Here is a 20,496-nt window from a genome sequence, read left to right as displayed (position 1 = left end):
TTAAGTTCCATCACGCAACAGGGCTTGAAAAGTTGTACATAAGTCACTGTCATGTACTGTAAAAACACAACTTCACTTATTTAATCTCATTTAATACTCTATATTTAATTTGTAACCATGTGTTAATGATTATCTAATTTAACTAAACTAGTAGACTCTGATTGAGTATTTTAAAGTAGATCCTTTATGGGTCCCTGTGGGACGTTATTTGTTGATTGTCGTGCGGATACGTGATGCTTCTCGCTTCGGATCCAATAATAAAAAAAAAACCCCGGCTGGCCACGCAATTTGCTTTTAGGCTTGTCTCTCATGACTCAGGACAGCGAGGAAAGAGGATGGAGAACAGATGATTGGCTAAGCCTGCAGAAGGAGGGCGGGAGGAAAAGACTCGGTATTTGTGTGTGCGCGCGCGGGTGTGCGTGCGTGCGGATGTGTGTGTGTGAAGCGTAGAGAGAGGCGGAGGGAGTGCTTTACCGCAGTATCACTACATTTCTGCACCACTCATCAAAACTCTGCGGCATGCAGACTAGAGCTTGGGGGGAGGGCACTTATTATTAGGTCTGTCCTGCTGCTCTCTCATCAGACAGGCCACTGTACAGTTTTTCACTTTCATTTCTAACCATCTGTTTTGCACTGGGCGTTCGGGTCCATCACTTCTTTGTTTTTGTTTTTTCTTATATATTCTTACATATATATATATATATCTTTATTTTTCTTACCGGTGTCGGAGCAGTAGTTGCAACCTTTCCTGTAGAACAATTTTATCGCAACTTCTACAGGCGAGAAAAACACCAATAAATTTAGGACAAGATGGCAAAAGATGGAGAAAAAAGCGAATGGAAAGAGTTTCTGTGGAACCCGAGGACCAGGGAGTTTCTGGGCAGAACGGCGAGCAGCTGGGGTGAGTAAGTCCGTCCAGCTTACAGCAATGCAGCAAACAAGCTCCCCCGGCTCTGTAACAGGTCGTCCTTATGGAGTGTACCCCTCAGGCGACACGGAGTGCTTTTAAATTTCACAAAAATATGCGTGACAGCGTTAGGATTGCATCTTTGCAGAAGTTTATTCGTGCGTGTGTTCAGGCAAAGAGAGGACAGTCGCTGTCCAAATGCCGTGGTGCTGAAATCTGACTGCGGCACAGCTCTCGCAGAAGCCGGCAGATTATTCCCCTCATGGCGGGCTATTAGGGATGTAGGACAGAGCTTTTCCTGGCTCGTACGGGTGAAGTCATGCTTTGTCCTCCCTTTTTGCATGTGATTTGTCCAGATTAAAGCAACTCCACTTTGTCATTGCCTTACTTTGAGCCCTGCTGCAGATAAGCCCTTTTTCTAGGAATTGAAACTCCTTTTCTTACATGTATCTTCGTCAGGTGTGGGTACAACATGATGAAACGTGATTTGTGTTTTTTCTGACTTCTTCCTCAACTTAATTTAATGCCATAAAGACATGGGCGCTGCCAACGTCGGGGCAATGGCCCCTCCTATGAACTTGCTGCCCCCTGTCAGGAAGTCTTATATGTCTAGTTTTATTTATGAACATGAGGTTCAAAACTGCTCGTTTTGATTTCTAACTTGACTTTTTTCCAAAATGGAGCCTTCTGTTGTGGGTCATTTGTTAGTTTGTACATATTCACAGATGTTTCATTGCTGCTTTTGGTAATCTATAAATGATTTTAAAAATAGAAATATATATTTTAATTGCAGTTTCCTCTAAGCAAACATCTACAAACTCAGGAAGTCACTTGGAGTTATTTGCTTTGATTTGTGTCATATTTCATTAGAGGAAGTTGGTCCAAATGGGGCTTCACAACTGAAATCAATGAAATATGGTGTAATATCAAACTTATTTTCAGTTCAACTAACTTATACAATATATTTATGCATCTTTATAAAGACTTGTCTCTGTAATTGCTAAAAAAAATAAAATAAAATAATTCAACATCCGGAAAAATACACATATATGCATGATTTTTTTTCTTTGGTATAAAATGAAAGCAGTAAGTGAAATATTTTCTATTTTGTTTGTTCATAATTTGCTGCAGAAGATTTTGGGGGGATTTAACTCCAACAAATTCCAGGAGGAGTTATTTTTGGTTTGATAAAATTTCATAATCTCTCATGTCTAACAAGAATCAATTTGACCAAACAGGTTCAGTCCCACAGCAAATGAAAACATGGCGTCTTCCATTGACTGACATGTTTCATCTGCAGATTATATTAATAATTACAAAAGCAATAACAAAAATTCTCTATAACCTATTAAAAATATTTAACCATCAAGTCAAATAAACTGATATGCAATGATGTGCAAATGGTAACAAGCATGTAGGAAACTGTGACTGAGCTATAGAGACATTTATTCATACATGCATATGTCAGTTTTTGCTCTTGTATTGTAAGCCAGTGTTGCATGCACCGCCCCCTCTGCCCAGAGCCTACAAACAACAAGATAAAAATCCCTGAAATTCTCTGGCTTTCGCTTTTTAGTCGGCTAACATGAGATTATGAATGTTGCCCCAACACCCCTCCCCCAGTCCCCTTTATCGCCCCTAAAACCTTCCAAAAGCATCCCAGCATACAGAGACCTTGCAACTATTTTAAAGATTCATGAAACGGCAGGACACATATGGCTGTGTTCTAATGACACCGGGGGCATTTTAATCTGGGCAAAGCTGAGGACCAAATGCTATTTGTATCACCCTCAACCCGGCCCCTCCCGAACTGCGTAGTTCAGCAGAGAGATTTAATCCTAATCTAATGACTTCATTGGTTGATGAAGAAGGTATCAATTCAGGATGTTCTGGCAAAGCAAAGGACTTTAAAGAACAATTTTAATTTTTGATCTTTTGACTCCAAAATCTCTTTATTTCCCAGGCGTTTATATATCCTATTACTTACACACAGGTTATGGAAGGTATATTTATATATCTCATGTCCAAAACCAAACGTGCCACCGCCCAATAAATAAATAATATGTCAACTACATGTTTATATGCATGATAATTCAAATAGATGTGGAAAATATGTATTTCTAGCGTGTTTGTTAGATATAAATATAGATAAATTGTTTGAACATATGAGTTCAAGTTTCATCTGCTCCTTTCCACATTTGATTATATAGTCATGGGTTTGATATATTATATGGAAAAATAGCACGTACATTTGTTTTTTCAAGCATATTTTTCCAATTTCATCAAAATTGCCAACTAAATGAATATTTTTTCAACAGCATGTTCATGGCACTTTTGACTTGATACGACCAGAGCAGAGTAGGGAGTCGGTCACCACTGCCTTCTTTTGTTGGGAATCATAATTTATTCATTGATTAATTTGCTCTTATGTATCAGGAAGGACTGCAGCACAGACACATGCAGGCAAACTGACGAAACTCGCAAGACTAACTCATGATTTTGATAACTTTTTCTTCCATATTGTGACAGCTAGTATATTTTGAGTCTGAAATACACATTTAATAGAATTTCAGATGCAAATTTTTAAAATTATTTTTATTCATTTATAAAACTACGAAGCAAAAAAGTAGGCTCCTTCAGTGATTGGTCCCAGGCTGCCCCTGGTGGTCTGGATGCTGCCAGGAGCTGCTAAGTTTGCATGTGCCTTGGGCCGGCTCTGTCTCCCACAGAGCAAACTTAATCCAGCTCAGTTTGTTCCCGTTGCTCCAAGGTCTGATGGCCTTTTTAATCTGTGCTCTCTAAGACTTGGTAATTAGTCTATTTCCGTTGTGAGTTATTATAGGCTGGCTTCACTTGACATTTCACAGAACTACACTGGGAATAAAGTCACACCATTATGATTGCAAAATTGTATATATTCTATTGTAGTCTTAGTTGCGTGATCGTAAACAGTTGGTAGAAAGCATACTCTTTATTTTTGCTTAGTTCAAAATAAGTTCATTGAACGTGTTGTTGTTGAATTGGTTCCTCATCTTGTGTCGGCTCATGAAGCTGGGTAACGCTGCTTCAGAACATTGGATCAAAGCCTCCTTTCAGGATGAAACATGAAACAGGCTTCTGCATGTTTCGCTTTGTGTGCAGGGCTGAGGAGAAATGAAAACAGTCTTTACGAAGGTCCACCAGCTGATGATGAAACAGGCTTGAGCCTGGGCTTAAAACAAGAACAATTTGGTTTTCACCCCATTTCTGAAATAATTTTTAAAAAATGATAGAACTCTTACTGCAACGTCAGAAAGGTGAATTTTTTTACGCTCTGATTGTGAGATTCGACAACATGAAAACCAATAATCCCTGATTGAATTTTCTAATGTCTTTCCTTTGGCCTTTTGAATCAGAAGACAGTTTTATATCAAGTTACAGTGCAATTACCCAGCATGAGTTGGGCACAGACTGCATTCATTTGCTGTTTGCAAATGGCTGAAAGAGAGATGTTTGACTGTCTGTCATCAGTGCGTACTCAGAGGACGCGTTGCGAACCTAACACCCTCTTTACGTTAGTGAGGGACGCCTGTGTGTTTGTTTGTGTGTGCCATTGTGCACGTCCAGTCTCCCCTGGGTGGTGTCACGTAGTCAGCACAACCTGCCCCTGGGGAGACAAAGGAAAATGTTTCAGCACTTTGCTCTGTCACCTATTGGTCCAAATGTCTCTTATTCTGCTCACTGACTCGTCGGCTAATATCGTCTTCTTCGACAAACAAGTCGTCTGCGATTTTGCTTTGATCAAACGTAGCAATGAGCTGAATATTTCTGGAAACAACTGGACGAAAAGCACGCCCACATGGGCTTTGAATCATTAAGGAACTCTTCGGTAATTGCCCTCCCTTGGATCAGCTTCCCCTTGACATTTTGCTATGGATTACTGGCAGTGTTGCTTTGTGCAGGGAGGCAGACGCCACGCCGCTGCTGACGGAGGGCTTCGCTGGGGGCTTCCAGCTGAAGCACAGGGTCAGGGCGCTCAGCTGCTTCCCAGTGTTGGCCTCAGGTGTTAATGCGTCACAGAAAATGCTATTTCTGCTGCCTGGGTCACTGCAAGGACAGGAAAAGACTTAGAAAGAGATTTTTAAAACTATCAAATTGAACGACACAAATCAGGGAAACTCTTTTTTTGTTTTTATTTTTTTGAGTTAGACTTTTGCTCTAAAGACTGAAAGTAAATTAAACTGTGGATCTAAGTATGCAGTCATATTTTCCTCAGTATGTAAACCATGTGATGTTAGGGGCTTATATAAATAGCTTTTCTTTGTCTTCTGCTCAGAACATACAAACTAAAGTATTTTAAACTTAACCTTCAACATTCTCCCACTGTTGATCTATGACATTACCAGGACACTTCCTGCTTTGCAAAATAAAAGCACTTCCTATTCCATTAATTCAAAAGTTCAACATTCTCTCTCTGATATCTACTTTTCCTAATTGACAATAAATGTTTTAAACGTACATTTCCTAGTATGGCTAAAATTTTCCTGACCCAATGAGAGGAGAGCAAAATCCTTCAAATCCTATTATGCAGAATATAATGAAGTGGATACTACAAACAAAAAGCAGGTGATAATCCTATCATAACAAAGATAAAATAAAATGTGTTTCAGTGTTGATTTTTTTTTCTTTTCTTTTCTGTAACTGCAGTGTTGTATTTTCTTTGCTTTAGTGTTAAGCTTTTCATTATAGTAATAATTGAAAGCGTCTCACAATGGTTTTAGCAAGTTAAAAAAATAATTATAAATGCTTGTGTTTGGGTTACACCATAACCTAAACAATCTGAAATCCTAGCTTTGGTCATTTAACCATGTTGAGACCCAGACTGACTACATGGCATTAAAATTATGGATATGGTCATCAGGTCACATAAAATGCCAAACTAGATGGAAGGAAAGCAAAACATAAGAGGAGCAGAAAGACCCAAATGTTCTGCTTAAAATGAATAAAGTATAAAAAACTTAAAAACTGTATAGTAATGATTTATGCATAAGCAGTTTTTAGTACAAGAAGTGAGGGAACTTGTCTGTATCATTTTTATGGGTAAAAATTAAGAGTTAATGCACAGGCTTCACGTCGAAGCTACAAAATCTTTTAAAGTATATCATATAAATCATATATTTATTGCTTTAGGGTTTAGATTTAACAGAGAAACTCTTGCTGAGAGCAAGGGTTTTTTTCTCACTCATTGATGGAAAATAGCTTGTATATAATGAAACAATATTTTCTTTCTGTTTTTTCAGGTCTCATCATTCTGTTCTACATACTTTTCTACCTCTTCCTGGGGGGCCTGTTTGCTCTCACCATGTACATCATGCTGCAGACCCTGGATGACCACAAACCCACTTGGCAGGACCGCCTTTCCACACCAGGTGCCAGATAGTGCAAGTTCAAACAGCATGGATGCAGAACCCACTCTTGTGTGAGTCGTCATGACCGTCCTGCTGCCGCTTTGTCTCTCACAGGTTTAGTGATTAGACCCCGTCAGGACGAAACCTTCGAGATAGTTTACACCATCCAGAACACCGAGAGCTGGGATATGTACGCTCAGGCCCTGGACAAGTTCCTGTCACGTAAGTCCGACTCCCGTCCTCTGCTGGTCCGACTCAGTTGACTTACAGCTGTGGATTATCCAATTGCGCTTTTCTAATACTGGATCATTCCTTTACCATCAGTGAGTGGGAGGCTGCCTTGTGGCAGAGTTTCAGTTGAGTCATGAGGCTTCACAAACCGAGTAACCCTCATCCTTATGCTCTTCTCCCCCTCCCCTCCTTTTACCTCCTGCAGCTTACAACGACACCATCCAGGCCCAGAAGAACCACGAGTGCACTCCGGACCAGTACTTCCTGCAGGAGGACAGCGGCGATGTGAAGAACAACCCCAAGCGCTCCTGTCAGTTCAACCGAACCATTCTGGAAGATTGCTCTGGACTCCACGACCGTTACTATGGATACCAGCATGGCAAGCCGTGCATCATCATCAAGCTGAATCGGGTATGAAAGACAGGAAAAAGAAGGGAAGGGAAATGGATGCTGTTGCTAGGAGACATTGAGGAAACATAAAAAAAGCAGACTGGGAGAAAGAAAATACCCTGCAAAGGAGAAAAGTCTGGGTTAAGAGTACAGTGGCACTCATCCATTGTGCTTCATAACACAATGTGAAAGATCGTTTTTGTTTTCCCTGTGGTTTGACAATAAAATATGAATTGCATTACTTTCTTTTCTGCCATGCCAGGTGATTGGATTGATGCCAGGAAAGGACGGACAGGCTCCGTCTGTCACCTGTGGCGCAAAGGTAATCCCTTTTTGTCCTTCACAATGAAAGGATTACCATGACAAATTGGAGTCGAGCCCATTCATAGCTCCTCTCATTTGCAGTATGCCTGTCTTCTGCTATCTCCTATGTTTTCCTCCTCATTTTTGCAATGTTTCAGCAATATTTGTGTTAATTTGTAAATTTCCTGGTGTCATTTTATGCTCCTATTATACTCCATAAAACTATTCCCTCTCAGAAATACAGAGTTGGCAAAGATGAATGGGTAAGAGCAACAGACAAGTTGCAAATTGTGAAATGTTGATGCGTAGAAGTGGGTTAGAAAGTAGAGATTAACTACAGTACTTTTAAAAAAATATACATACCTCGCCAGCTTTTTCTACATTTTGTCCTATTGCATAGCTGTGATGTGGAAGGAGAATAATACATAGTTTTGAAAATCTTTACAAATAAAAAATCTGAACAGTGTGACATGCATGTGTAATCACCCCCTTTACTCTGAAACACTTAAACAAAATCCAGTCCGGTTGCCATTAGTGGTGCCCAAATGCAGTTCTGTGAATGCCGCAGAGGTTTCTTAGAGAACATTAGAGAACAAAAAGCATCACCAGGGAACACAGCAGACAGGCTGGTGAAAACGTTTGAAGCAAAGTGATGTCAATTTTCCAAGCTTTCAACATCTCACATATCACTCTTCAATCTATCTACTAAAACTGTAAAAATGTGGCACAAGCAAAATCTACAAAAATAGGAGACTAACTGGAAAAGCAGCTAAGAGGCCAATGGTAACAGCTCATCTGGGAGAATCTAACAGCCATTCATTAAACAAATCTAGTTTCATGGAAAATTGGCAAGAAAAGTTGTCACAAGGAAAAAGAGGCTCTCGTCAGGTAGAGACTAAACTTTTGGCCCGCATGGAAAAAGTTCACTGCACCAACAGATGGTGTCATCCAGGACATGTTACTGTGACGTGTCGCCTCTGAAGCACAGATATCAAACTCTTCATTTCGCCACTGTTATTTTTGGGGACCACTTACATTATACACTAAGCTGTTTCCAACGATTCATGTGATGTCATCAGTTCAATTGTTGCAGACCTACAGACACAACATCCATACCCTCTTTTTTTTTTTAGAAGAAATAAAATATTCTACTGGAAATCCTTCCTGCCCACAGCAACTTGTTGAAGAACCTTGGATAATATGAGTTAAAACAACATTTAATTGGGGCATCCTGCGGTGGCGTAGGGGATAGCGCAACCCACGCCCGCAGGCCCTCAGTCCTCGACGAGGCCGTCGCAGGCTCGATTCCCGGACTCGACGACATTTGCCGCATGACCTCCCCCTTTCCTGTCAGCCTGCTGTCATATAAGGGACACTAGAGCCCACAAAAAGACCCCTGGAGGGAAAAAAACCCAACATTTAATTTCACATTGGGATTAAGAGACTATTTTTTAAATTTGAATTTGAAACAAAAAATTCAAATATTTCAATCTGTTGGAAAGTGAAGCTGGCAAAAAAAACAAAAAAACAAACCTTAACCTTAATTGCCACAAAAGGTACAACATCTTGATTCGGCAGAGTTAAATGCAAATGCATGGCACATTTTTTGAAAGGCTATTTGTAAAGAATTTAGAAAACTGTAGTTTACAATTTCATAATAAATAGACCTGAAGTAGGTAGTTGGTATGTGCTTTAAACACAGTTCAGAATAAAGAAGATGATAACTTAAGTATTTTTATAACTGATAGAGCTGTTTCTCCCTCTTAGAGAGATGACTCTGACAAAATCGGAGAGATGATTTACTTCCCTTCAAATGGCACTTTTGATCTAATGTACTACCCTTACTATGGCAAGAAAGCTCAGGTAGGAGAATACTTTTAATCTATGGACAGTCTAAATTCTGAAATGTTTTGAGATTTGTCTGCATTTTTAGAAGGTTTGCCTTTGGCCTGGTATTGCAGGTGAACTACTCTCAGCCTTTGGTCGCTGTCAAGTTCCTTAACATCACCGTCAATCAAGACGTCAACATCGAGTGCAAGATCCACGCCAGCAACATTCCCACTGGAACTGAAAGAGACAAGTTTGCTGGTAGAGTGTCTTTCAAGCTGAGGATCAACTCCCAAAACTAGCCTGACCCCAACTGAAAACTTTTCTCCCCTTTCCTCCCTCCCCCCATCTTCTGCACCACTGCACATACACAGAAAAATAAACCCGCAGTATTCACATCCTTCATGTGATTCGATTGCACCCTGCTCCAGTTTTCTTTCTATTTTTTATTTTTTTTTCTTAGGGGGAAAGGGGATTGTGCGACAGGGTAAACTGAGCACGAGAGGGTGGTAATGCTGTCCTTGTTTCTGCCGGTGAGCGTTCAGACAAGCGATTTTCTGTAAATTAGTTTGAGGTGACCTCTATTTATACTGCATGATAAACTAGGAGATATAAAACAGGATGTGTTTTCGAAATCTGCAAGCAACCTTACCACGTTTACAGTGTTGCTGTTCACCTCCTGCTGCCTCCTTCGAGAATATTCCTACTATATATCCGAATATACACAGGCTACAATACAAAGGTGTATATCTACAGTATTTATACGGCATCATAACCTTATATCGGTCTGTCTGTTCTGTTGCACTTAAAAGAGTACTCCAACAAACCCGCATTTTTCTGAATAGACGGAGGCAGAGATGAAGCCATTTGCATGTGTGTGCTGTCTTAAGTGTGCTTTGAAGGCACATTGTTTCCCACCGCTCCATTCTAGTCAACTAAGGACAGGTTAAGTAACTGACCACCAGGAGGGACCACAATACAAGCTTTAACCCTCATGCACTCTGAGTGTGTGTGTTTTTGGAAGCATATCTCCAAAAAATAAAAAAATAAAAAATGCTTGATTGGATGTTTTGTTGTGTATGAGTGTGTGCATTTCATTTACAGATCCCATTTCTAATTGTAGGTCGGGAAGTTGCATGCAATGTGCAATATTCATTAAGCATACATCCATTCATCAGATGGCTCCTGTTATAGATATTTCACACTGGATATTTAAACTTTGAACTCAGAGCAGCTGCTAACAAAACAAACAGGAACAACATCTGGTGTGGTTTTAACACTGTTAATTATGAAACAACAAATCTCTGGAAAACACTTTTTTAAGGTTATAGACTTGTCCAATAGATAATCAGAATTAGCTTATTAAAGTTTTTTTTCTAGCCAACTCACTGAGATGGATTTTATTTGTTTCCAGCATTTATTCAGTTTTTAGCATTTCTTCATTTCCTCTCACTGTACAGTTTCGTTTTAAAGATGAATCCAAAGCTATATGTCTGGTGTAATTTATTTATTCAAACCTAAATATTTAGCTTTCTGTCTCTCTTTTGTTGTTGTTGAGTGTTTTGCATCTATTTCCTTAATACCATGAATAGATGTCTTTGTCAATTTTTTTATTGTTTTGCACTGGAAGTGTGCTTTTTATTTCTTCTTTTGTGAAGCTGAGTTGATTTAATAAAAGCACTTGCAGTTTTTGGAGGAGGAGGAGGAGGGTGTAGACAGCTTGTTTTGTTTTTTTTTGTTCCATGCTACTTTTTCCACACTCATCATCACTATTCAGGATATTGATCTTGAACATTCACATGACTTGCTTACATCCTCACGAGCTTCTGTGAGAAAATACTCAATAAGTTTTTAGATGTAGAGTGACCACATGTTGATTTATTAGTTTGTGTTGTTGTGCTTGTTTTATTCTCTGCTGTACGAGAGAAAAATCGTCATGATGAATATCTAACCAGTATCACCTCCATTAAAAGTCATTTATCATGCCTGAGTTTTGGTGCACATCCACTGTGCTGTTCCGTCCCACAAACCTACCTAAAAGACGAATTATTATTCTGACAAATCTGTAAAAACTCAACTGTATTGTTGTCCAGCCATCTACAGCACCCTAAACAATTGTCGACCCTTAGAAAAGGAGATGTTGCTACGGAGACTTGGTGACCATATGATTCTGACTCCGCTTGTCTATAATTTTGATCTCTGTGCTGCTGAATCTCACAGAGGTCCAAACAGAACCTTTTATCTGATCTTAGAGGCCTACATGGGACCATTAATCATCTAATTTTTATCTAAGATCCTAATTCAAAAAGATGTGCTTTAACATGCTCTTCTCTTTTAGCTTTTTGGGACTTCACTGACGGATTCAGATGTACTCTTCTTCTGGCCTGCTTTCAGCTCTTACTTAATTTCATTGTAATCTCTTAATCTGGTCAACTAATCCAAAGCAGGCACGCTGAACTTCTTTACCCTATTTTACCGTTCATGCACCGAGCATCAAATGCCCAGTTCACGGCTTTAAAACTACGCTCTTATTCTAGCTTTTCCATACTTTCAAACCCACATCCAGTCAATACTCCAATCCATCTACTCAAATGTTTGATTTCATCTGTCGATTTCACTCTTTTTTCTTATCATTCATACTTGAACATTACTCCTTCTGCCAAAGATATTAATGACAATTTACACACCATCTATTTTTGCAGTTCGGATAGATGCTCATTTGCTGGTCTGAGCAAAAATCTCACCCACAGAATCATAAAGGCCTCTTGTCATACAATGATAGACTCGCGCACAAGTGGAAAACGTTTCCCTGCAGCAAAACAGTGCCTCCTGGTGGACAGACATCTTGGTCCTCCAGTTACACAGAATGTTCTTTCCTGCTATCTCAATTTATCCCTTTATTTTTTCCTGTGCTAATTTGGAGATGTTATCAAAGAGCAATATATATTTATCTCCTGTGCAAATGTGTGATTGTTTAGAGGAAAGGCAACATTCGGTACATTCAAGAGCAGGAGGGAAAGAAGGACCACGTTTGTGCGCATATGCAGCCAATATATATAAAAAGTGAATAATAAAATGCTTCGTGAATGAACAAGTATTTTTGCTGTAACGAGACGAGAATGTAAGGTTTGAACTGTATTGTGTAAAGAAAGCTACGTGAAGAGGTTTTGTAATATAGTTCAACAAAAAGGCAAGATGCCAGAAATTTGTTTAGACTTGCATTATGGTTTAATGTTTTTACCATCGTTTGAGTCTGTCTTCTTCTGTTTAATTAATATTGTCAAGAAATAGCTTTTAAAGCTTGCAAAGTTCTAACAGGACTTTAACCCCCAAAGCACTTTCAGAAACTGCAACGCTGCACAGTGTGAAGAGAAATTCATGATTCAAATAGTGAATAAATACGAGAAATATCATTACCCACACCTACCTTCTTAAAGTTGCACTGTTGATATGACTGTGGTTCAAAGAATTGTCCTAAAATATACATTTATGAAAAAAAAAATTATACTGGATCATATTTTTGGCTTTTACCTTATGTCTATTTTTGCTCATGTTTAAGTCAAGACAAAAAAATTAATAAATGTCATTTAAGGGAACTCAGACTTGGTTTTGCTTCTTGCATCATAGCTTCATGTTTACTGAAGTGTTTGGATTATTTTGTGGCATTATCTGATGATTGTGATATTGTAACAATATATTATACTTTCAAGAGAAAAAGAAGGAGTCAGGAAGTGTCAAATGTGTCTTTTTGTAAATATATTCTGTAATCTCACTCAAAATAATACCAGTGGACCACAGCAAATCCACACACATGTGACAAGTATAAAGTTTCAAAAGGTGTTTGCATAAACTGCTGTCATTTTTTAGATTGAGTTGTTTTAAAGAAGTAGTTCATAATTTTTCATGTGACAGTCAAATTGCTAACTAGTCCAACTATTCATTTAGTTTAATTTCAGATTAGTTTACACTGGACACTGAGTGTAACACCAAGTCTCAGAGTGATCAGAACCAAAAACATCACAGAAGTTGTACCTTAATTCAGACCTCATGTTTACATTAGGCATTATTTACACAGAAATTGATGTTTGCTTTGAAAGGAAATAAAGGTAGGAAGCAGAAGTTTACCTAAACCTAAAATATTCAGCTTTACTTTTAAATCAGCCAATAACTATCCACAATGCCCCACATGTATCTTTCTTAATATATGTTTGTTTCCTACAGGAAGATTATTAGTGATGCACCGACTCTTACCTCCTTTTCTACTGTAAAGAAATATCAAGTTTTCTGTAAATAACTATCCAATTCAAACATAGCAACAGTTTAAATGTTTATAAAGCGGCCTTAAACAAAACAAAACAATAAAACTGGGACATTTCTAAGATTACAGTTGTTTTAAGAAGTTACGAGTTTGCTTTGGCCTTGGCTGCTATTGGACTAGCTAGCCGTTAGCTTCCGCTTGTTGCTCCAACCAATCCGGATCTATGCTAAGCTAAAGACAGCAAGCGGACAGTATACTGCAGATAAGATATGGACTGCCTATAATTTAACAGAACCCCCCTTTAAAGTATTCAAAACCATCCCCTGAAATTTGGAGATAATCTTAAATAGTAGGAGTTTTGTTTTCGCCTTTTGATGCTATGAAATAGAATGAGTGGTTGTAGGGGGGGTTACACTTTTTAAACTAAGCTATTATAGTGAAAGTCAAAATTCACTCTTTGTATTTTTTTAACAGAAAACTGAGTAAACTTAGACATAATCTGATATAGGATCATAATAAAAACAGCTAACACATTTTTTATGTAAAAGCTGTTATAAAGAATGGCTTCAGCTCTCTTACACGGTTTCAAGCTATATCTTTATCCCTCCTTTCTTTTCTCTCCTCCTTAGAAAGAAAGTAATGCAAGGAAAGGCAGGTGGCCAGGATTATGAAGCATTATAGGGTTTTGAAATAGTAGGATGTAATAGAATAGAAAGTGTTGGAATAGAAAGATTTGTCCAGAGTAGCGTGCAGGAGCCTCTGCTGGATGAATGATCACATTACAACGGTGATCAGCATGTCGAGGTAAAAATTTCAAACTTTTCCAGACTCTGATGACAATGTTCCTACATTTAACACATTGTAACCCCTTCTAACCTGAAAGGGAAAAAAAAAAAAAAAAAAAACATACAAGAAAGAAGAAAGGAATGAATGAAGGAATAATTTTTTTTCCACACTCATCCAGACCTGGATTAATATATACAGTTGCATATTTTGTCTTCTTGCAGCATATTTTTAAGAAAACTGCCAAGTGCTTTTTTTCTTGTCTAAATAAATCTTAATTTTTCTAAATATGACAGAAAATGTTCTTATTGTCTGTCATGTTGGCACACTTACTTTAAAATGCAGCATGTCCTCCCCTGTTCAGCACATATTGTTTCACAAGAGACCTGTCATCATGGGAGACTGGTGCTGTGGTAATTTGTTGGCATCTGCGTACAAAATCAATGAGCATGAAATTCTTCACACTTAATCAGGCAGTTATTATCTAATCCATAGAAAAGTGCCACAACAGGCAGAGGAAAATACAAAAACAAGAGCCATTAATCTGATTCAATCACAAAACACTGCTTCCTTTGGGAAATGTGTTACGCAGATGCTTTTATAATGACGTTTTCACCCGATTAAATGAGTCGGTGCCTCCGTATGTCATCTGTTTCATCGAATTATCTCTAAGGGAATTCGACGATAAGCTCAGACTGTTCATTTTTTTTTACTTCAGTAATAGTCTGCTCAGCTGGTTTTGAAAGGTTTACTTCTTTCTTGATTGAAATTGAAAGTTTAATGGCGATTCCGAAGACAAAAAGAATGATGCACATCGTCAAGGTAAGTCCAGCATGCCATTTTCGTCCAGTACTTTCTGTGTCCTGTCATAGATTTCTCCAATGGCATTGACTACTCTGGTTAACACCACGCTCAGCTCCTCCTGGTTCTGCACACACACCAGCCTGAAGAAAAATCCTCGCTCCGGCAGGGCGATGAAGGCCAACTCAGCCGCCCGCCGGACAAACCAAGTGTGGTGGTGAGAGAGGGTGTTCTGGTACGCCTCCCGACACAGATCGGAGGGACTCCTGAGCCGTCCGGCCGTCGGTGTCTCTGCCAGCTTCTGCAGGAAGAGTTTCAACCAGAGCAGAGCTCGATGGAGTCGCAGAAGGGTCCGGCATCCCGAGTCTGTCTGGTGGTGGAAATCAACTATGCCTCGATTCAGCTCGGTCCAAACCATTGAGCGCACGGAGTGGTAGGCCCCCTGCGAATCCCCAGCAAACTTTTTCACCACAGTTTGTGAGTTTGCAGCATCTCCTGAGTGCATGTCTGGGACGAACTCTGCTTCTGGGCTCTTCTCAGAAAGCAGGGCCAGTTGGCGGATTATAGCAGTCTTGGTCTCTATCTCCTGTGATATTAAACTAACCATAGGGCCAAGAGACTCCATGAACCTGGGACAGAGACAAAGAACAGAAATAATCCTCTTCCAGTGCCTTGTTGATGTTATCTAGTTATTGCTTTATGTCCCTGAAAAACAGACATTTCTAAGCATTTTTTATTAGTATTTTAGTTAAAAGACAGACAAAACAGTTGCACAGTTATGTCTGGTCTAAAATTGTTAAAAATTAAATTAAAAGGTGGAATGATGTAAGTTATCAGAAAATCCCATTAAAATAGACTGAAGTTTGAGGTTGTAACATGGCAAACTGTGAAAATTTCAAGGGATACGAGTACTTTTCAAGCTAATTTATCTGTGTCTGTGATAACGCTTTAATTGATGCTCTTACTTTACAAGCTCGTCCCAGCTGGACAGATATGGCTGCAGCAGCACATCCGAGGTGTAAGCCTGAGCAGCCAGCAGGTGGGAGACCAACGCTGACACCTGGAACTTCTGGCCGGGGCACGGAGCGAGAACAGGCGGGCCCTGCGTCTCGTCTGCCTCGCTGCTGTTGGACAGCTGGTGAGGGTGATTCTGCAGTGGGGGCTGGGGGCGTGTGGTGAGGTCAGGGGTTAATCAACAGGGGACAAAGAAAGAAAAAGCTCATGTGATTCATTGATTCACTGCTAGTGTGCTTCCCAACACAAACCCAGTTTTGGTTAGCAGTTGAGTCATTTCTGCACAGCCTTTGTGTAATTTTACCTTGTTAACCTGATTGTAACCTTTTAAACAGGAATCCCAGTGATAGTCCAAACCTCCCTCTGTAGAAAAACATGAACATGTCATACAATATCGGCAGTGATTTCTTCAAAATTGACAATTGTGATGGTGTAGCTTTTTGTCAATGTTTGAAGAAGCCTTGAAATCTTTCTCTAAATTCAGCAGCTCACAATAGCTGCTTTTGTTTTGATAATTTTATTATTATTATTTTAAGGATTAGTTCATCAAAAAAAAAAGGTGCATGCTACAGGCAAGATCAACAAAAAGAGAGTCTAGAGTGGGCTTAGGGGGTGAAGAGCTGATCAATGATCAGTGCTTTAATTTATTAAATCCTGCTGCTGTAGTAATATCTCTAATTGCCTTCAATTACTTGAGGTTAGCCTACTTTTGTTCTCATGTGCTACAGTTTTGCCGATCGGTAATCCTATTACCAGGAAACAGATTAAGGAAGAAACATTAAGCTTTCAAACATTTCTGATGATTTAAAGTTAGACAAGGATTTACCAAACAGTGTGCAAAAATGAGCTTTCTAATCACATACACATTGCCAATGCATCAAAGACTCGTAAACATTTTAATTATTTTGTCCCAGAGCTTGGGATTTTATATGATAGACCAAAGTGTAGCATGGTTGTGATGTCAGAGGACATTGTGGCGTGTCCATCTGTCCATCCATTTTCTAACACCTCTAACACCCTTGTCCCCTAGTGGGGTCAGGAGGGCTGCTGGTGTCAATCTCCAGCTAACGTTCTGGGCGAGAGGCGGGGTCACCCTGGGCAGGTCGCCAGTCTGTCACAGAGACAGACAGGACACACAACCATGCACACACACACTCACACCTAGGGAGAATTTAGAGAGACCAATTAACCTGACAGTCATGTTTTTGGACTGTAGGAGGAAGCCGGAGAACCCGGAAAGAACCCACCATGCACAGGGAGAACATGCAAACTCCATGCAGAAAGATCCCAGACCAGGAATCGAACCCAGGACCTTCTTGCTGCAGGGCAACAGCTCTACCAACTGCGCCACTGTGCACTGTGTCAAAACAGCTGAGGTAGAAAAATCTGTCAGTTGTACAAATATTAGTTGTTACTCGCCAATCCACACTTTGAGGAAGATTGGCAAGAGCAAAGCCAAAATAAGTCCTACTTTCAATTTGTCACAATCAGTGTAGGGGACAGAGCAAAGACGTGAAGATTCTCTGGTCAAGTCAGACAAGCATTTACATCTTTGGATAATGTGCAAAACTGTGTAAATGGGGGTAAGGAAACGCTTCCAGTGACCCTGAACACATCGCCATGAAGCATCATGTTGACAGGATGCTTTTCTTCACCAGGAAAGTTGGTTAGAGTCGAATTGTAGCTGCGTTGGTGGATAGAAGTAAATCAAAGCATTCCTGGCTTTGGAGGCTGCACACGACTTGAGACTGTGGTAGCAGTTAAATATAAAGCCAGATATTTATGTGTTTGAATTCTATTGAGAATCTGTGGAAAGACTTAAAAAATTATGCCTGTCGACTCTCCATCCAATGACCAAAGCAGAATAGAGAAAAACTTTTTGTCAATACTTATACAAAAGTAATAAAGACATAGTTCAAAAGACATGCATCTGCAGTTGCATCAAATAGTTTTTCTAAAAGGTTTTGACTTAAACACTTGATAATTGAATAAATTAAAATGAAAAAAAAGGAGTTTCCAGTTATGACAAACAGAAATCTGTGATTTTCACTCAAACAGAACTTTTTAAATTCTTGCAAGAATCAAATTCTGTTCAGCTTGACCTGTTTCAATCAGACAGAGAGTCACTGCCGTCTCTACCTGGGTTATCACAGAGTTTCTCACAGGGAGTATGGGAACCAGCGTTTCTGGCTCAGTATTTGGATGTTAACAAAGACATCTGAAACCCTGAAAAGGGAGGAGCGCTTCACTCTTATCGAAACCCTCCACAAGTTCCAGTAGGGTGGAAAGACAATAGGCCTCACATAAATGTTACTGTTGCTGCAAAAGAAGGTTAAAAGTTTTCCCCAGATTATACAAAGTATTCAAAGAAGCTGTTCTCTAAAATGTCACAAGCAAAATGCTACAAGTTGTAGATGTTATTTGCAATAGATATTCAAATGTGAACTAAGAAATGGTTTAAAGGTTCTGAATATTTTTATATCGTACTCTAGATTTAACCCAGTGAGCTCAGCTGATGTGACTTGAATATTGAAATTAAGATATTATATAATAGTACATATATTACTTATATATGTGCAGTTGGTCTGCTATAAAAATTTTGAGTCTTATCTCTCCAAGCACAGTTATCAGTATGATTCAGTTGAAGTGAAACAAGTGCTCTCATAAGACATGATAACCTTTCTAAGTAAATAAAAAAAGAAACATTTTTAGGTCATTTTTGGACCGAAGAACTTTCTTATTTGGGTTAAGATGAAAGTGCAGAGGTGGCTGCTTTCCGCTCCATCTAAAAACCAGGATCAGCTCTCAAGCCGAACTGGAGCAGATATCACATGGTCTCAGTTTTGACCTTCCTGGAATTATTACATCACACATTTGTTATCTGGTTGTTATTTTATTTTATACTAGAAACCTCTTAAGAAGGTTTCTAATATAAAAGAAACCTTTCATAGTGGTAAAAGGAAAATTTCTTCTGTAAGTTAGAAATCTGACAGTTTGTGAAAGTCAAACACCTCTGAATTAAGTTTAAAGGTACATGATATCTTACTGATCCATATTCATGAAATGTGACCAGAGCACCGTGTCTGAGCCAAATGCATTCCAAACAGAGCGGAGGAAATGAAACTAATCGTAGCTGACTAGCGCTGCACACTCAGAGAAATACTCACGCAGCCACAGGGATCCAAGACACAGCAGCAGGACCAAGATAGCAGCAGCCGCCTTGCGCTTCACACCCATCCTGACGTTCAATCTGCAGCCCGCCAGTTCGCCTCTGTTGCTTTTTCTCTGCCCTTTACCTTTTAATTCCTCCGTGTTTCACATGAGGACTTGGGCCCTTTCACTGGCTGTCACCGGACCCCATCCTCTGACCCCCCCCTTGTCCTCTCAAACCTATCATGCTCTTCCTCAAAACTTCAAAAGAAAACATTTCTCAGTCACTGCATTTCCAAAACCTGTATGCATGTTCCCGTTAGTTATTCCTGCTTTTTTTAAGCTGCTGTTTTCCCTTGTGTTGTTTTCCCTTTTTTTTATCATTATTCAGCTGCCAGTCTCCTGGTGAGTTGCTCAATCTGAGAGTCCAGAGATCAGCCGGGAGCAGCCTGTAGCTGATAAAGTACAGCCAACTCAGCTTATCCGACAGTGACCTCTCTCTTCCGGATACATCTTCTCCGTATGCTCTATATTCCTGGTGAGCAGAGAAATGCTTGCTCCTTCACTTCTCCTCCCACCACTTCGCTCTCTTCCCCTTCCTCCCTCTCCTACGCTCCTTTTTCTCCCTGGTCACATCAAAACTAATTTACACACGCCACAGGGAGGGCCACAATGACCCTAACACACACAAGCAAAGCTCCAAAGCCTCTTAGTTTATGTAAATACAAGATGAATAGTTAAACTATGTATTAAGGTCATGTCAGCGTAGGTTAAAAAAGGGCATAAAACTGTTCAAAGGTGAAAAATAAAACTCCACAAAACACACTTATCTTAAATTTGTTTTAAATTAAAGTTTGACCTTTGTACCACAATGTAATTTTCTTTAGCTAAAGTCTAAGATTTATAAGTCATGTTTGTAAACTGACTAATGTGGCTCATAAATTGCCTGATTATTGCCTCCGATGGTTCAGTCAGTGCCGTCCAAAGGGAGCTAAACAGACATTGAACTCCACACTCAAGCTGCAGCACGTGTCCTCTCATGAAGAAGGGCTTAACAATGGCATTTTTCTGGAAAGGAGCAGGAAAAAAAAAAAAAAGTGAAAGGAGGGCCATTCATCATGAGACTGTTGGAGTGGGGGCCGCTGGACACAGGCCTTTCATTCAGTTGAGCCAGTGGATGATCTGATCTGAAATAGGCACTATCTGATAAAAGGGGGATGAAGGGACTCATTCACCAGCTGCAGGTATTTGGCTTCACATCATTACTTTGCAACCATTGTGATGCCTCTGCAAGTGTAAACTTAAACCAAAGAGGCTCTTTTGAAGAGGTTGGTGAGCAGAACTTTGACTGGTGTGTTCACTGAAACATTATATTAAAAAAAAAAGATCCAAATATTTACAACTGAGGTCTGCCTATCTGTTCTTCTCTTTGCAATAAAGCCCTT

At 39.6% G+C, this 20,496-nt stretch overlaps 2 protein-coding genes across 2 annotated transcripts; one reads left to right on the top strand and one right to left on the bottom strand.

Annotated features, from left to right (window-relative positions):
* The first annotated feature begins 498 nt into the window (after positions 1-498).
* On the top strand, positions 499-13,407 carry atp1b2b (ATPase Na+/K+ transporting subunit beta 2b). The gene is made up of 7 exons (XM_044140121.1): positions 499-901; positions 6,187-6,315; positions 6,409-6,516; positions 6,731-6,936; positions 7,178-7,237; positions 8,986-9,081; positions 9,180-13,407. The coding sequence occupies exons 1-7, from the start codon at positions 811-813 to the stop codon at positions 9,345-9,347; spliced, it is 858 nt and encodes a 285-aa protein (XP_043996056.1). The 5' UTR covers positions 499-810; the 3' UTR covers positions 9,348-13,407.
* Positions 9,377-19,725, bottom strand: gltpd2b (glycolipid transfer protein domain containing 2b). Its single transcript, XM_044140120.1, has 4 exons — positions 19,069-19,725; positions 16,206-16,264; positions 15,853-16,049; positions 9,377-15,516 (listed from the first exon to the last, which is right to left on the bottom strand). The coding sequence occupies exons 1-4, from the start codon at positions 19,136-19,138 to the stop codon at positions 14,904-14,906; spliced, it is 939 nt and encodes a 312-aa protein (XP_043996055.1). The 5' UTR covers positions 19,139-19,725; the 3' UTR covers positions 9,377-14,903.
* Positions 19,726-20,496: the final 771 nt, after the last annotated feature.

Source organism: Gambusia affinis, linkage group LG15 (assembly GCF_019740435.1).
Source record: "Gambusia affinis linkage group LG15, SWU_Gaff_1.0, whole genome shotgun sequence".
Taxonomy (NCBI): Eukaryota; Metazoa; Chordata; class Actinopteri; order Cyprinodontiformes; family Poeciliidae; genus Gambusia; species Gambusia affinis.
Note: the sequence above shows the minus strand (reverse complement) of the source record. Positions and strands in the feature narration are given on the sequence as shown.

Excerpts from the sequence above, each read along its gene's own strand:
- atp1b2b (XM_044140121.1), top strand. The coding sequence starts at position 811 with ATGGCAAAAGATGGAGAAAAAAGCGAATGGAAAGAGTTTCTGTGGAAC. Across the intron at positions 6,937-7,177 it reads TCATCATCAAGCTGAATCGG|GTGATTGGATTGATGCCAGG; the intron begins GTATGAAAGACA and ends CTGCCATGCCAG. Across the intron at positions 7,238-8,985 it reads CTGTCACCTGTGGCGCAAAG|AGAGATGACTCTGACAAAAT; the intron begins GTAATCCCTTTT and ends TCTCCCTCTTAG.
- gltpd2b (XM_044140120.1), bottom strand. The coding sequence starts at position 19,138 with ATGGGTGTGAAGCGCAAGGCGGCTGCTGCTATCTTGGTCCTGCTGCTG. Across the intron at positions 16,265-19,068 it reads TCTTGGATCCCTGTGGCTGC|AGGGAGGTTTGGACTATCAC; the intron begins GTGAGTATTTCT and ends GTTTTTCTACAG. Across the intron at positions 15,517-15,852 it reads AGCTGGGACGAGCTTGTAAA|GTTCATGGAGTCTCTTGGCC; the intron begins GTAAGAGCATCA and ends TCTCTGTCCCAG.